Source organism: Aethalodelphis obliquidens, unplaced genomic scaffold (genome assembly GCF_003676395.1).
Source record: "Aethalodelphis obliquidens isolate GAN/ISIS:26980383/991018 unplaced genomic scaffold, ASM367639v1 scaffold14, whole genome shotgun sequence".
Taxonomy (NCBI): Eukaryota; Metazoa; Chordata; class Mammalia; order Artiodactyla; family Delphinidae; genus Aethalodelphis; species Aethalodelphis obliquidens.
In genome coordinates this window covers 12179617-12193116 of record NW_020837958.1, presented here as the reverse complement: position 1 = coordinate 12193116, position 13500 = coordinate 12179617, and the positions used below count along the sequence as shown (strand labels likewise).

Below are 13500 nucleotides of genomic sequence, written 5' to 3'. Positions count from 1 at the left end.
GCCCCTGAGTGGGAGGCAACTGCGTCACCTGGAGTTTAGGATGCTCATAAAAGGAGTTAATAGCCCGTAATTACACAGATGAATTGCACTTAACAGGCCCATTTAAAGAAGGGCAGTGAAACAGAGCCTCTCTTAATAGTGTGACCTTTACCGGGCAAACCAAATCCCAAAGCCGGCTGGTTTCAGGCTTCTGAAGGGGCTTCTGTGGTTGTATCACTTCTTTGCCTCACTCACTGATTTGCACAGATCTTTCCACCTTGCAGGGGCACTTGGGGAAGTATTGAGACCCTCTGAAACTGAGCGGGCTTGTTACAACTTCCCCAGCATTTACTGGTAAAGTTTAGTCACTATTTGCTCAGTCTGAGAATGGGTCGAAGGGCAGGAGATTGTAAAAGAAAATGGGACACAAGTCTGCTTTCCTTTAAAAAACTGTAAGAGGTGGGCGGAGTCATTCCTTTTTTGGCTCTTGGTTTTACAAGTTCACTGTCACTGTGCCACAGTGCTAGCACCGCCCACACCCTCTGGATGGACGGCCTCCGTGCCCATCTAGCAGCCTCGCTCCTCTTCTGTCCAGAGCAGCGTGTTTCATTAGAAGTAGGCACCTCAGTTCCTCCTTCTTCTGACGCTGCAGTTGGACCTGCAGAACCTACCCCTCCTGCCAACCTGAAAGTTGGCATTTATGGCTGGAATGTCTTTTTCTTTCAGCATTGTTTTCGGGATCATAGCAGAGTAAGCTGGTGAGAGAGGTGCCAGTGAGAATACTTCTGGGCTAAACCTTAAAGCCTTGGAAGGAAAAAGTAACTAGGACCTTGGTGGTTTCCTTCTGTCCTTCACTCTGACCAGTTTCAAAACTCACTTTAAGTCGTCAGTTTGGACTTGAGGCTCGCTAAAGATGAAAAGACTGAAAGGACAGGTTCAAAGTGCCGAGGAAAGAAGGAGATGAGTCTGAACAGAAACAGCTGATGCTTGAGAGCCTTGGGTCTGCTGTTCTGCTGGGCATGTCACACCATCTCATTTCCTCTCTCATCAGTCCTGGGAAGTTGGCAGTGCTAACAGGTGTGGACTCTCAGACTTAATGAGCTCAAAAGTCACACAGCTTGGGAGTGGCCTTGTTAAGACTCAAACCCAGATTCACTCAAAGTCACTGCCATTAACCATGGAGCCTTAAAGGTTTCCAGGAGACAGTATCCTTGAACCCAACCCTTCAGGGTAAGTTAGATTTAGACAAGCAGAGAGGAAGAGGGAGGGGGTTCTGGGCAAGGGAAACGGTAGATACAATCAAAAGCCTGGGAGGGAGTCAGCCTGGCATGGAGCATTGCCTGCCAGTTGTAAGCTCCATGGGGCAGGGACCACATTCTCCAGGGCCACCATTGTATCCCCAGTACCTGAGTGCCTGGAGCATAGTAGGTGCTCAATAAATATTTATTGTGTGAACAAATACATGACCAGTCATCTTCCTCATGAGCCTCTGGAAGGCAGGGACTAGGTCTTAGAAATCTTTGGATGCCCCACAGCTCACATGGTTAATAAATAGTAACCAATGAATATGTTCTGATGGAATGAATGAATGAACAGCAGGTAAGAGAGTGAGGAGATGAGCCTGAGTGAAGAGGCACTGACACTTTGGGAAATACTGAGCAATACACATGGGCTGCTGTGGTCAGGGCATGTTATGGACAGTCTTCAGTGCCAGGACAAAGAACTCTTGTGTTCTCTGTTTTTTAAAAAGCCATCTCTTAATGCGCAGCATCGTGGGGTCTACAGAAACCCAGCCAGCACCCAAACTCTGATGAGTGTGCATGGGAACCAAGTCAAGTACAGCTTAGAAATCACTTTTCTGTAGCACTGGCCTCAACCCACTGTCGCTGGCTTCCCATTTTGGGAAGTGACCAAAACTAACAAGAGGCCTGTAAACACTTGTGAATGGGACCCTGCAGGGTATAGATAGTGCCGTGGGGTCCTGGAATTGTTTTTAGGATAGTTTGGCCAGGAAGCCCCAGCCAGCTTCCTCCAAGTTGGGGTCTGCTCAGCCTAGGCATTTTCAACAAAAGCTGCCCTCTCTTTTCAGGTGTTGGCTCACGTTGTGGTTTTGAGAAAGCCTGAGGGCCAGAAAGCAGTCCTGGGAGAAGCCCTCTGGGTGGGCAGTCGGAACCTTCAGGTCCAGAGGAGAAGCCGTCCCCTCACCTGGACTTATGACCCGCGGCTTCGCCCCCAGCCTGCCTGTCGAGTTCCCCAAGATGGGCTCTTTCCGCAGGCCCAGACCGCGCTTCATGAGCTCCCCGGCGCTCAGCGACCTGCCCCGCTTCCAGGCAGCCCGCCAGGCTCTGCAGCTGAGCTCCAACTCGGCCTGGAACAGGTACAGGAGGCACGGGCGGGCACAGGGGCACTGCCAGCACCAGAGCAGGGCCAGGGGCTGGCTGAGCTTCAGCATCTCCTGCTATCTCAGCTCCAGAAGGTCGTGAGTATAGGGTTGATTGACGAAGAGAGTGCTTTCCCTACGGCAACTGTATCCATTCGCTTTCCTTTATTAGAAAATATTTTTTTCTTTTTTTATTGAAGTATAGTTGATTTACAATGTTGTGTTAGTTTCAGGTACACAGCATAGTGATTCAGTTTTCTTTTTTCTGATTGTGTTCCATTATAGGTTATTCCAAGATATTGAATATCATTCCCTGTGCTATACAGTAAATCCTTGTTGCTTATTTATTTTATGTATAGGAGTTTGTGAATCCCATACTCCTAATTTGTCCCTCTCCCCCTCCCTCTCCCCAGGTTTCCTTATTTTAGTAGAGGGAAAGCAGACCACTGGGGGCCTCTGGGCTCTCAGAGTCAGTTAACCAGCCCGGGACAGTTGGATCAGAACTTACAGTTACCGTTCATGCCCTTTAGTCACATGCCAATTGTAAGAGGACCCGGGGGTGGGAACATATAAGTAACCTCAAGTCACCTGTTACCCCTTCGGAGAGCTAAGACAGTATCTGTGAAAAGCTAACTAAGCAGCGTAAACCAGGGGTGATCCATACCTGGGAGCCACAGGTGGCTGGGAGAGGAGACACTTAGCCTTTGTAAGGCGTTCAGCTGAGCTACTGTGCACCAGCACTGAGCAGAGACTGAATCCGTTGTATGTCTCGCCCTTCTCTGAGCTGCTTTTCAAATCTGTGTGGTTCCTTTTTGGATAAATCAATGCATCATTATTTTAAAGCATTATGGAATTCTTTGTCATTTGGATTATTACGGATTTTTTCAATTAATGCCCAACCCTTATGATGGGGAGGGAGGAGGTGTCCGAAATGTTTTGATGTTAAATGGAGGCTTGTTCATTGAAAAAGGCCTAGAACCTTTGGTAAAGACAAGCTTGTGATCAGCTCCTTGCTGAAATGTTGGGCTGGGGTCCAGAGAACGTGGAGTCAAGACTTACCTGGGCCCCTCAACGGATTAACCCTTCTGCCTAGACAGTGGCAGGAGTGGGAGTGGCCGGGGAAGTGAGGCCAGCCCCTCTGGAGTTCTTCCCAGAGGGTACTATTAAAAGGCAAGGAGAATTAAAATCCATATTTGAAATTTTTTTTTAATTAAAAAGGCAAGGAATTATCCTTTCCTATTGGCCCTGGGTCTCCAGGCTGCCCTGTGAAGGCAGGTCTCCTGAGTGAAAGGACCCAGACCTGAGTCGTCTCCTACGTGCAGTTACTGCCACGGGGGATTCTTTCAGGCCCAGCAGTGGTGGCCACGCAGTTTCCTGAGAGTAGATCCCACTGCCTGCCCTTCATTAAGGCCGCCCCGCAGCAGGGCTGCCAGCCTGCGAGAAAGTGCGGGGGGTGGTGAGGGCCTACTTTTGGGTCCTCCTGGCCTCAGTCTCCCTTCCTCTCCAAGGACCCTCAGATGGAAGTGACGGATTCCAGGGACAGAAAACATGGCCGTGTTTGTGCCACAGGCTTCCCGGCCCTTGCACTCACCTTCAGCTCTGAGCTGCTTGAGGAAATGGCCCCGGGGACACAGATCCACTCACCAGGGGTCGTTTCTATTTCCCTGCAGCGTCCAGACTGCCGTGATCAATGTCTTTAAAGGGGGCGGCTTGCAAAGCAATGAGCTCTACACACTGAACGAAAACATCAGGTATGTGGCTGGCCAGGCCGGGACCCTCCCACCGTGGGCCTGAGCTGGGGTGGAAGGAGCTACCCCACCCCCAGGAGCTTTACCTTAAGTTCTGTTTTCTGCTTGGTTCCTGTTGCTGCTTCTGTTGGCTTTAATGAGACTCTTGTAACTGTTAAGTTCTGAGGCCCTTATCTGTCTAGACTTCTGCTCCAGAGAGGGCTCGTCCATTTGTCCATGTGTATAATGTATGTTTGGGTCACTGGGGTGCAGGGGGTAGAGGGCTGACATCTGGTAGCTGCCGTTTATTCTGTAAACATTTCTTGTGCCCTGCTTGATTATTAGGTGCCATATTAGGCCAGGGTGGCCTAGCAGTTGGTAGCAGACGGCTTGGGATTTTATTACTGTCCTTCCTTTTACTAAGTAGCTTGGCAACTTCTTTGTGCCTTGGTTTCCTCTTCTGTGAAACAGAGATAGGAAATGCACCTACTTCCAGTGCACAAGATTCTTGTGAGTTATTGAGTTACTACATAAATAGTCTGTAAGAACAGGGTTGGAACACACCAAGTATTTGGTACTTGGGGCTCTTATCATCATCGTTACTGTCATTGCTGTTAGGTTTTGGTGATGAAACCCTCAATAAGACATGGTCCTTGAGGAGTTTAATGTCTTTGAGAATCTTCCCAGTAGTGTCCACTACTTGTTCTTTCATTCATCAAATATATGAGTGCCTCCCTATTAGCCAGGCACTGGGAAAACAACAACGAGGAAAGACAGATGTGGCCCCTGCTCTCCTGTAATTTATGTTCAGTTGAGGAGATAATCATTAGTCAACTGATCACACATGTAAAATGTAATATTATGCACCTGTGATGGCTACTACAACACAGCTGATGTGATGAAAGTGTATGTTAGTAGGACTTGATCTTGCCAAGGAGGCCAGGAATGGTGATGTGATACTTGTGCTTTCATCTGAAGGATCGGTGGGAATTAACTAGATGAAGAGGGCTCCAGGTGGGGGCAACTGCACGTGCAAAGGTCCAGTGGTAGCAACGAGCAAGGAACTGAAAGAAGGCCCACGTGCGCAGAGTACTGGAGGTTGGGTGGTGGTGTGGTTGGGTTTGTGTTTTGGTGAAATGCGGGCAGAGAGGCAAGCAGGGCCCAGAGCCCCGAGGTCTCCTGGGACAGGAGGTTGAACATCAGGTCTTTTAATGCCCTGGTGTTCATTCCTCTTGGGTGTATTAAGTGCAGAACATCAAGGGTGAAGACCTAACCCTGGAATGGGCAGAACATTAAAAAAGGCCATTATTCAGGTCTTGTTTACATTTAGTTAAGACCTGTGTTAAGGGTCAGTGAGGTGTTTTAAGAGCTCTGCTTTCATTAAAACGTTTAGAGCTTGGAAGCAAACAGAGTTGTGTTAAATTTCTAGCCAGGCACTTGAATTTCGCCTAATAATTACACAAATATGGAAAGAGACAATAGAGATCATCTCACCCAAGCCCTCCTTTTACAGAGGAGGAAACTGAGGCCCTGAGATGTTGAGTGACAAGGGCAAAGTTGGGTCGGCCAACCCCCCAGCTTGCAAGAGCCGAATTTTACTCCAAGAACTAAGATCTCAGTCTTTTCCGTGAACGTACCTTAGCTCACAATAGATGTATAAATAAATAAAACGGTGACTCAGGAACGTGCTAATTGTTCCTCACATCAGGGGACTGATCCTGAAATTGTACTTAAAACCTTTGTGGGCAGCTAGGAAAAATACGGGCCACGCTAGATTTCAACAGCCCTGTTAACCCTGGGCTGCTCACTCAGAAGCCCGCAGGTACCCAGCAGGTCTAAGTGGGTGAAGCCGGCCTGGAGAGTGGAGGTCAGAGCTCACCCTCTGTCTAAGGGGATCCCCCCCTGCCCAGAACAATGCAGGTCCAGTGACATACCATCTTATTTCTCAAGAAGAACCAGAAATTGAGATTTTTATGTGAAATTTTGTCTTTTAAATGTTGATAAGTAATCCAAATGTCCCCAAACATTGGTACAGGCCAAACAAAACACATCTGTGGGCTGAAGTTGACCAACGGGCTGCCCATTGATGAGATTGGCCATAGCATACATGGGGCGGCATCTCTGATGGGGTGTCGTGTCCCAGATTCCAGCGCTAAGAACACCCAAGTGGGGGAGAAGGGAACTGACGTGGATGGAGGTGCCAGGAAAAGTGCCAGGCACCTTTCACATACATCATATGCAGCCCTCCTCACAGCCCTGAGAGACAATCATTGTTCTTAGTGCATAACTTATCGGCAAAATGATGGGCAAGAGAAACAAAATAGCTCGTCCAAGGTCACGCAGCTATGAACGATAGAGTCAGGATGTGAACCCCTGTCTGACGTAGGCACCTATGTTAGTTTGCTCAGGCTGCCGAATGGTTTTTGTAACTATAGACTGGGAGGCTTAAACGATAGATGTTTATTTCTCACTGTTCTGGAAACTGGGAAGTCCAAGGTCGAGGTGCTGGCAGATTGGGTTCCTGGTGAGAGCCTGCTTCCTGGCCACCATCTTGCTGTGTCCTCGCACGGCCTCTTTGTGTACGCGATGGGGAGAGAGCAAGCTCTCTGGTGTCCCTTCTTATAAGGATGCTAATCCCAACATGAGTGTTGAGGGTCCTACCTTCATGACCTCATCAGAACCTAATTACTTCCCAAAGGCCCCACCTCCAAATAGTGTCACATTGTGGGTGTAGGGCTTCAACATATGAATTTGGGGGGTGAGGGGACACAATTCAGTCCCCAGTGGAATCTGTGCTCTTTGCACTGTATCGTAGTGTCAGAGAGAGAGGTTCTAGGCTGGAAGAAGTGTTAAGCCAATGGTCTTGATCTTTCTTTCTGCCTTTGTTCCTTTCCCAAGGCCTCTGGGACTCCATCTGTACCATGTGCTGTGATTCTTAACATCCCTCCAAGGATCACATCACTCCTCCAACACTCCTTTCCAGTATTGGGCTTAGCGGGGGCTGTTGGATGTTCCTCTCTATGTTTGGAGCAATTTTCAGGCTAGTGAGAAACACATATGGTTGGGGTTTGAAAGTAATTGCCTGGATGTGAACAACTCAAAGCTGTCAAAAGCCAGAGCTTCGATGACCATGTCCTGGACCGTCTGCCCTCTGTCCTTCTTTAGGATGGTGGTTAGAACAGAGATGGGCTTTCCCAGCACAGACACTCAGAGTATAACTGAGAACATGAAACACACCCCAGGCATATATATGACCTGGTCGTCCCAAGTTAAATAAAGTGAACCCACGTCTGCAAGAGCCAACATGGGAATAAACACAGCTGCCTTTATTTCAGTAATTAAAACACCAAAACAGACATACTACTCTCTGGTTATATTTAAATAGACAGGTTTTGGTTTTTCTTCACTCTTTTTTCTGTGAAAAGACCCGTTCGCAGAACACAATGGCAAACTGGCCAGCGTTGAGGCCCGACCAGGTGGGGTGAGCAGCAGAGGCAGTAGGGATGAGGGAAGAAGATGCCAAAGGAGAGAAGGCTATTCATCTCAAGCCCATTTTTCAATCAATTATGACGGTTCTATGTGCAAGAAGATCCCTGCCAGATTCGAGAGAATAGTTTAACTTGTTAAGAGAGTGGCTTTTGGATTCAGAGAGACGAGGGATCAAAATTAGGCCAGCTGTGTGACATGGGCAAGTTACTTCATTTATCAATCTCTGTTTTTTCTTTTATGAAACGGGGAAAATAATGACATGAACATCATAGTGGTTGGGAGGTCTGAGATAATGCTAAAAATGTCATTATTACAAGATCTGGTGCCGAATACATGTTAGCCATTATTATTCCTGTTATGAAACTTGAGCAATAATAAAGTGATAAATGCTGGCTGAGTACCATGCGTGAGAGCACAGGGCAGTGTGATGAATTGCCCCATAAACAGTACTGTATACAAAGTTCTCTAGCTGTTTGGATGAGGTGAGCTGACTTTGAACTAGAGAGGTCCAGGACAGGCCCTTCCAAGAATGTGCTGGCCTGGAAGTGTGGGTGAGGCTAAGTTCTTACAAGGAGAGCCAGCTGTTTCTCCTTTCTGCAGAGGAAAGAACAAGAGGAAATGACTCTCTCAGTTCTTCATTCTACTCCAGCCAAACAGTAATAAACTTTGATGGATTATCCAAGTCCAATGTCAAAGCCTAAATCAGCTTTCCCGGGTCACCCCAGCCAGCCCTGGCCATCTTTCTAACTGTGGAGTTAGTGTGTTCCCTGGGAAATATGAATTTGTGTAAATATTAGCCAATGTGAAGGATGACCAGGAAGGTAAGTTTTATATAACTGGGTTCTGAAATGCAGTCGTTACAAACAATTGATCTTTTCTTCTAAGACGTGTCTCCGTGTCTTAAAAATGAACTTCAGTTTAAACTTAAGTAGATAGACTTTGGGGTATCTCTGAGGAAGAACTCTGGACTAAGGATGTTCAACTTCTAAAACACATTACTAGATCAAGAGAAGGATGCGGAGACCTTTTTTCTTTTTGAAAAAAAGACTGGAAAGTGTCCAGCCATAGTTTACATTTTTATTGAAATGAAAATTATTGGAGGTACAGAGATAATGCCTTTCCATGCACTTGTGTCCACATTAATTAGCAACTTAAAGGATACAATATGCTTGTGTATATTATGTGTTTTAGAAAACAAGAAAATTCCTTATATAGTGTTCCTCAAGCTAACAATGGAAATGTGGTTCTCACGCTACCCATTATTATTGCCAAGAACAGATATGCTTCTGAACACAACCCTGGAAGTGGTGGTCTAATCTCACTAGTATATTTATATAGCTGTTGAAAGAACATAACAGAATATGCTATTGATACATTGTCCACACCCTATGGATGGAGCTAAGAGTCCTTCACTATCGCCTTTGCTGTTAATTGCACATATTTCTGGATCACCAAATTTACTCAAAGAGTTTTTACAAAAATAATAAATTAAACAGGTTAAAAAAATAAGGACATTTGTGATAACATGCATGGCAATTACGGTAAAATTAGCAGTCTGAAATTTCATGCTTTTTCTTAAATATTAATTTAAAAACAACTTTTGCTCACAGTGAGCCAGTTTACCTCCTGATGCAGAAGCCAGGATATAGGATTTTTGTCATCTAACTCCACATGATCTTAACCCCATTTCTCATTAGCACTTATTTCCTCATTAGTTTTTTTTTATTTAATTTTATTTATTCTTTTATACAGCAGGTTCTCATTAGTCATCCATTTTATCCACATCAGTGTATACATGTCAATCCCAATCGTCCAATTCATCACACCACCCCCACCCCAACCCCCGCCGCTTTCCCCGCTTGATGTCCATACGTTTGTTCTCTACATCTGTGTCTCAATTTCTGCCCTGCAAACCGGTTCATCTGTACCATTTTTCTAGGTTCCACATATATGCATTAATACACGATATTTGTTTTTCTCTTTCTGACTTACTTCACTCCGTATGACAGTCTCTAGATCCATCCACGTCTCAACAAATGACCCAATTTCGTTCCTTTTTATGGCTGAGTAATATTCCATTGTATACATGTACCACATCTTCTTTATCCATTCGTCTGTCGATGGGCATTTAGGTTGCTTCCATGACCTGGCTATTGTAAATAGTGCTGCAATGAATATTGGGGTGCATGTGTCTTTTTGAGTTATGGTTTTCTCAGGGTATATGCCCAGTAGTGGGATTGCTGGATCATATGGTAATTCTATTTTTAGTTTTTTAAGGAACCTCCATACTGTTCTCCACAGTGGCTGTATCAATTTACATTCCCACCAGCAGTGCAAGAGGGTTCCCTTTTCTCCACACCCTCTCCAGCATTTATTGCTTGTACATTTTCTATGATGCCCATTCTAACCGGTGTGAGGTGATACCTCATTGTAGTTTTGATTTGCATTTCTCTAATAATTAGTGATGTTGAGCAGCTTTTCATGTGCTTCTTGGCCATCTGTGTGTCTTCTTTGGAGAAATGTCTATTTAGGTGCAGAGACCTTTTAAGAACAAATTCATCAGGAATGTCACACCTCAATCAAGTGGCCAATTTTCCCCAAATTAAAGTCAGGGCTCATGGTCCGTCAATATGAAGACCATAAACCAGAATCTTTTCTATTGAAAATCACCCCTCAGAATAGACATATTCTAGTGAAATTCCTCGTCATCACAATCTGCAGTTCTGCCCGCCCTGAGTGTCCGTCTGCCCTGGTGTGGGCTGGACCTGAGTGTCTTCTTGGTTTAAATTCTCTCTGGGGCATCGATGTGGTTTTGAACGCCCCTCTCCAGCCTCAATTCTAATGTGGCTGCATTTTGGCAGTGGGCACACGTCTCTGTTAGAGGTCTGGGTTTCACGAGCTTTCCCAGGAACAAGAGTGGCCAAACTCCGACACAGAAGCATGCTCTTGCTAAACATGCCTTTCGGCAACTATTCCACTGATGATAGAAAGTTAGGAAAGCGTGAGAAAGCCATGATTTATTTGTACTGGTTCTTATAAGAACCTACGCAAGTAGTTTCTGAAAAGTGCTTTCACTTTTTGGTTGGCTGGTGGGAGTGGGGGGGGTACGTGTAGAGGGAGGGGTCATTGATGCTTTTGTTCATTTAATCAGTGAATATTTGTGGACTCTGCCAGGTACTGGGCCAGGTTCTGGGGCAGCCATTGAGGTGGGTTGTTCTTGCCCTTGGGGAACTTACGGCAGAGTGAGAGTGGGGAACTGAATAGGCAGTTATCATAGGATGTTCTAAGTGGGGTGGTAGCAGAACCCAGAGTGTTGGGGAATGTGAGGGGCTGGGTACATGATTAAATACGGGAGAAAGCCATGCCTCCTTTGAAATCTGCAGGATGAACAGGTGGGAATCAGGTAGAAAGGGCAAGTGAGGATATAAAGATCTTGCCACTACTCTCTCCATACTCTTTCACCCCTCCTTCTTCCTGGTTTTTTTTTTTTTTTTTTCTCAGCAGAAATAAATGCTCAGAGATGAGGTTTCCGGAAACCAGAGATGAGTTATCTGCAGCTGGCCTGAGGCAGGAAACTCACATTTTCCTTCTCTCTCCAACCACCCCGCTTCTGTTCTTGTTGGGAGGGAGGTGTCATGAAGGAAACCCCAGAGATTTTCAAGGCAAGAGGAGGTTCCAAGAATTGAGCTCGGTCTCTGACAGGTCGGAGTTGAAACGTCCTGGTTCTGAGTCAGTTGGCTGTCTGAGGCCCGGAAGGGAGCTCCACCTCAGATGCTTCCAGCTCTGTGAGGGAGTCTGTTGACTGTACTGGGACCCACAGCTGCGGGCAGAGCTGGGAGGGGAGGAGAGGAGAGGAGAGGCCGGATGGAACCCACAGGCTGGCAGAAGGGACCAGGCTGAGTCAAGATTCTGTGCGGTAGTAATAACAGTAGACGTCAGCAGAACATTTATTTTGTGCGTGCCGGGCTCTGTGTGTTAACTCTTGTAAAACGCACCACGCCCCTATGAGCCGGGTGCCGCTGTATCCCTATCTTACAGATGAGGAAATAGAGGCACAGAGGACTGGAATAGCTTGCCCAGAGTCGCAGAGCTAGTTAGTAGCTGACCTGGGACTTGAACTTGAGCTTCCCATGTTCCTCAACACACAGTAAGTGGCTGCAAGAGGCACATGCCTGGCATTGTCCAGATTTAGGCCTGATGCTCCTGGATGTGGATTCATGAACAGATCATCAGATGAGTGGGGCATCGTCTTCTGAGGGCCCTCGTTTGGGAGGCCTGCAGGCGAGATCTTCTCTTTTTGGCCCAGGTCGCTCTGCCTGGCCGTGTGTTGATACCTTGTGTCTGCTCTAGTTGAGAAACAGACTCATCTCTGGGGGCAGGAAGACTAGTTGAAGGGAAGTAGTGAATCAGAAACCTCTGGGATTGGCCCATGAAGTGGTCGGCCTGCACAGTGTTTGGAAATCTGGACATCCCACCTGAAGATCCAGGCCTCTCTGGAAAGTCTGCATCGGGCAACGCTGCATCTGGAACTGGTCAGTGGGAGCAAGGCCTGGCTGCTGGCTTCAGTGGAGTTTGCTGCAGCCCCACTGTCTGTGCCCGTCTGCTTCCCTCACTCACCTTACCTGCCTGCCCCTGTGGGGATGGGGGTACCACTGCCTGATGTTCAGATGGGCCTCTGTTTGAGTTGGGATCTGCCAGTGTATGGCCTCAGGGAAGGCTCTGAGCAACAGTCGCCTCATCTGCAAAATAAATTCCTACCTTAGAGGCTATTGGAGAATTCAAGATGCTTTGTGCCATCTGCTTAGCAGTGTACATGTGACATAATTAGGAGCTCTGGAAATGCTTTTTATTGGTTTTCTCCATCTTTTTCACTGTCCCCACTGCCACCCACTGGGGTGCAGAAAACAGAGAGGTGTGAGAATCCTAGAATTTTATCTGAGTTACGCACACAACCTCTGATAGGCCCCCATAGAATGGGCCAGCAGAGGAAAGGGATGTTTCCCTGTGTTACTGCTTAAAAGACGCCACCTCCTTGAAACGTGTCCTATTGCAGAAGCAAGGTGGGTGATCTCAGGAGGATTTAATGATCAGGTTGGACAGGCACTGACTGACGAGCTATAGCGTCAGGCACAGGACCCTGAGGCCCCCTGCTGTTCCTAGACCATGAGGACATCTGGCTAGATCCCACCAAAAGGCCTGGGTACTTGCGGCAGCCCCTGATTGCCAAATGGCACAGAAATACTTCACAACTGATATGGTGTCCCCACTCGTGCTGGCTAAACTTTAGCCCTGTGGCACCTGTCTCCAAGCTGTTTCATTATCCTTTGGGATTTTGCTGCCTTGGGGCTTTCCCTGTGCACAAGAGAGATTGTGGCTCACATCTAAGGTGATTGTCTACATCATTTCTGCCTCTCCATGCCCTGCCTGCCATCTGGTCCTCCCTGTACCTCATAACCAGCTAGATCCAGCTTGGGCTGTGCCTCGTTTACCTTCAAGCCCACAGAAGTGGGAAGTTGAGTTGACAAGATGGTGCGGGGTGAGATGACAGTCTGTATAATAACAGGAAATCCTGTCATCTGGGGTGGTGTCTCACCCAGTCAGCCTGGAGGAAAAGGGGGTGAGATAGTACAGATCAGCGTGTGAGTGGTTCCTCATTTCTCCTTATTACTGCCCTTTTGGCTTCTGACTGAACTTCATGCCCCATTTCCCTTTTGGGTTGAGTCCCACATAAGCATTCACTTCCCATTACTCTCAGGTCCCCACTTCCTTCTCTTTCTAGCTCAATGGCTGATGGTGGTGACGGTGGTGATAATGATGGTGGTGACAATGGTGGTGATGGTGGTGATGATGGTGCTGGTAGTGGTGGTGATGGTGGTGATGATGGTGGTGATGATGGTGATGGTGGTGGTGGTGGTGGTGGTGGTG

General features: G+C 47.1%; 1 protein-coding gene across 14 annotated transcripts in view; it reads left to right on the top strand.

Annotated features, from left to right (window-relative positions):
- The window catches only part of PRR5L (proline rich 5 like), a 72763-nt gene that overhangs the window by 16925 nt on the left and 42338 nt on the right, over window positions 1-13500 (top strand). For 9 of the 14 annotated variants that reach the window (XM_027114977.1, XM_027114979.1, XM_027114981.1 and 6 more), the window contains 2 exons: window positions 2069-2356; window positions 4030-4110. In XM_027114977.1, the coding sequence (XP_026970778.1) occupies window positions 2193-2356; window positions 4030-4110 (245 nt within the window). In that variant the 5' untranslated portion in view covers window positions 2069-2192. Of the gene's footprint in view, window positions 1-804; window positions 1210-2068; window positions 2357-4029; window positions 4111-13500 lie in introns of those variants that run through there. The other 5 variants (XM_027114988.1, XM_027114987.1, XM_027114976.1 and 2 more) reach the window with 2 other exon arrangements.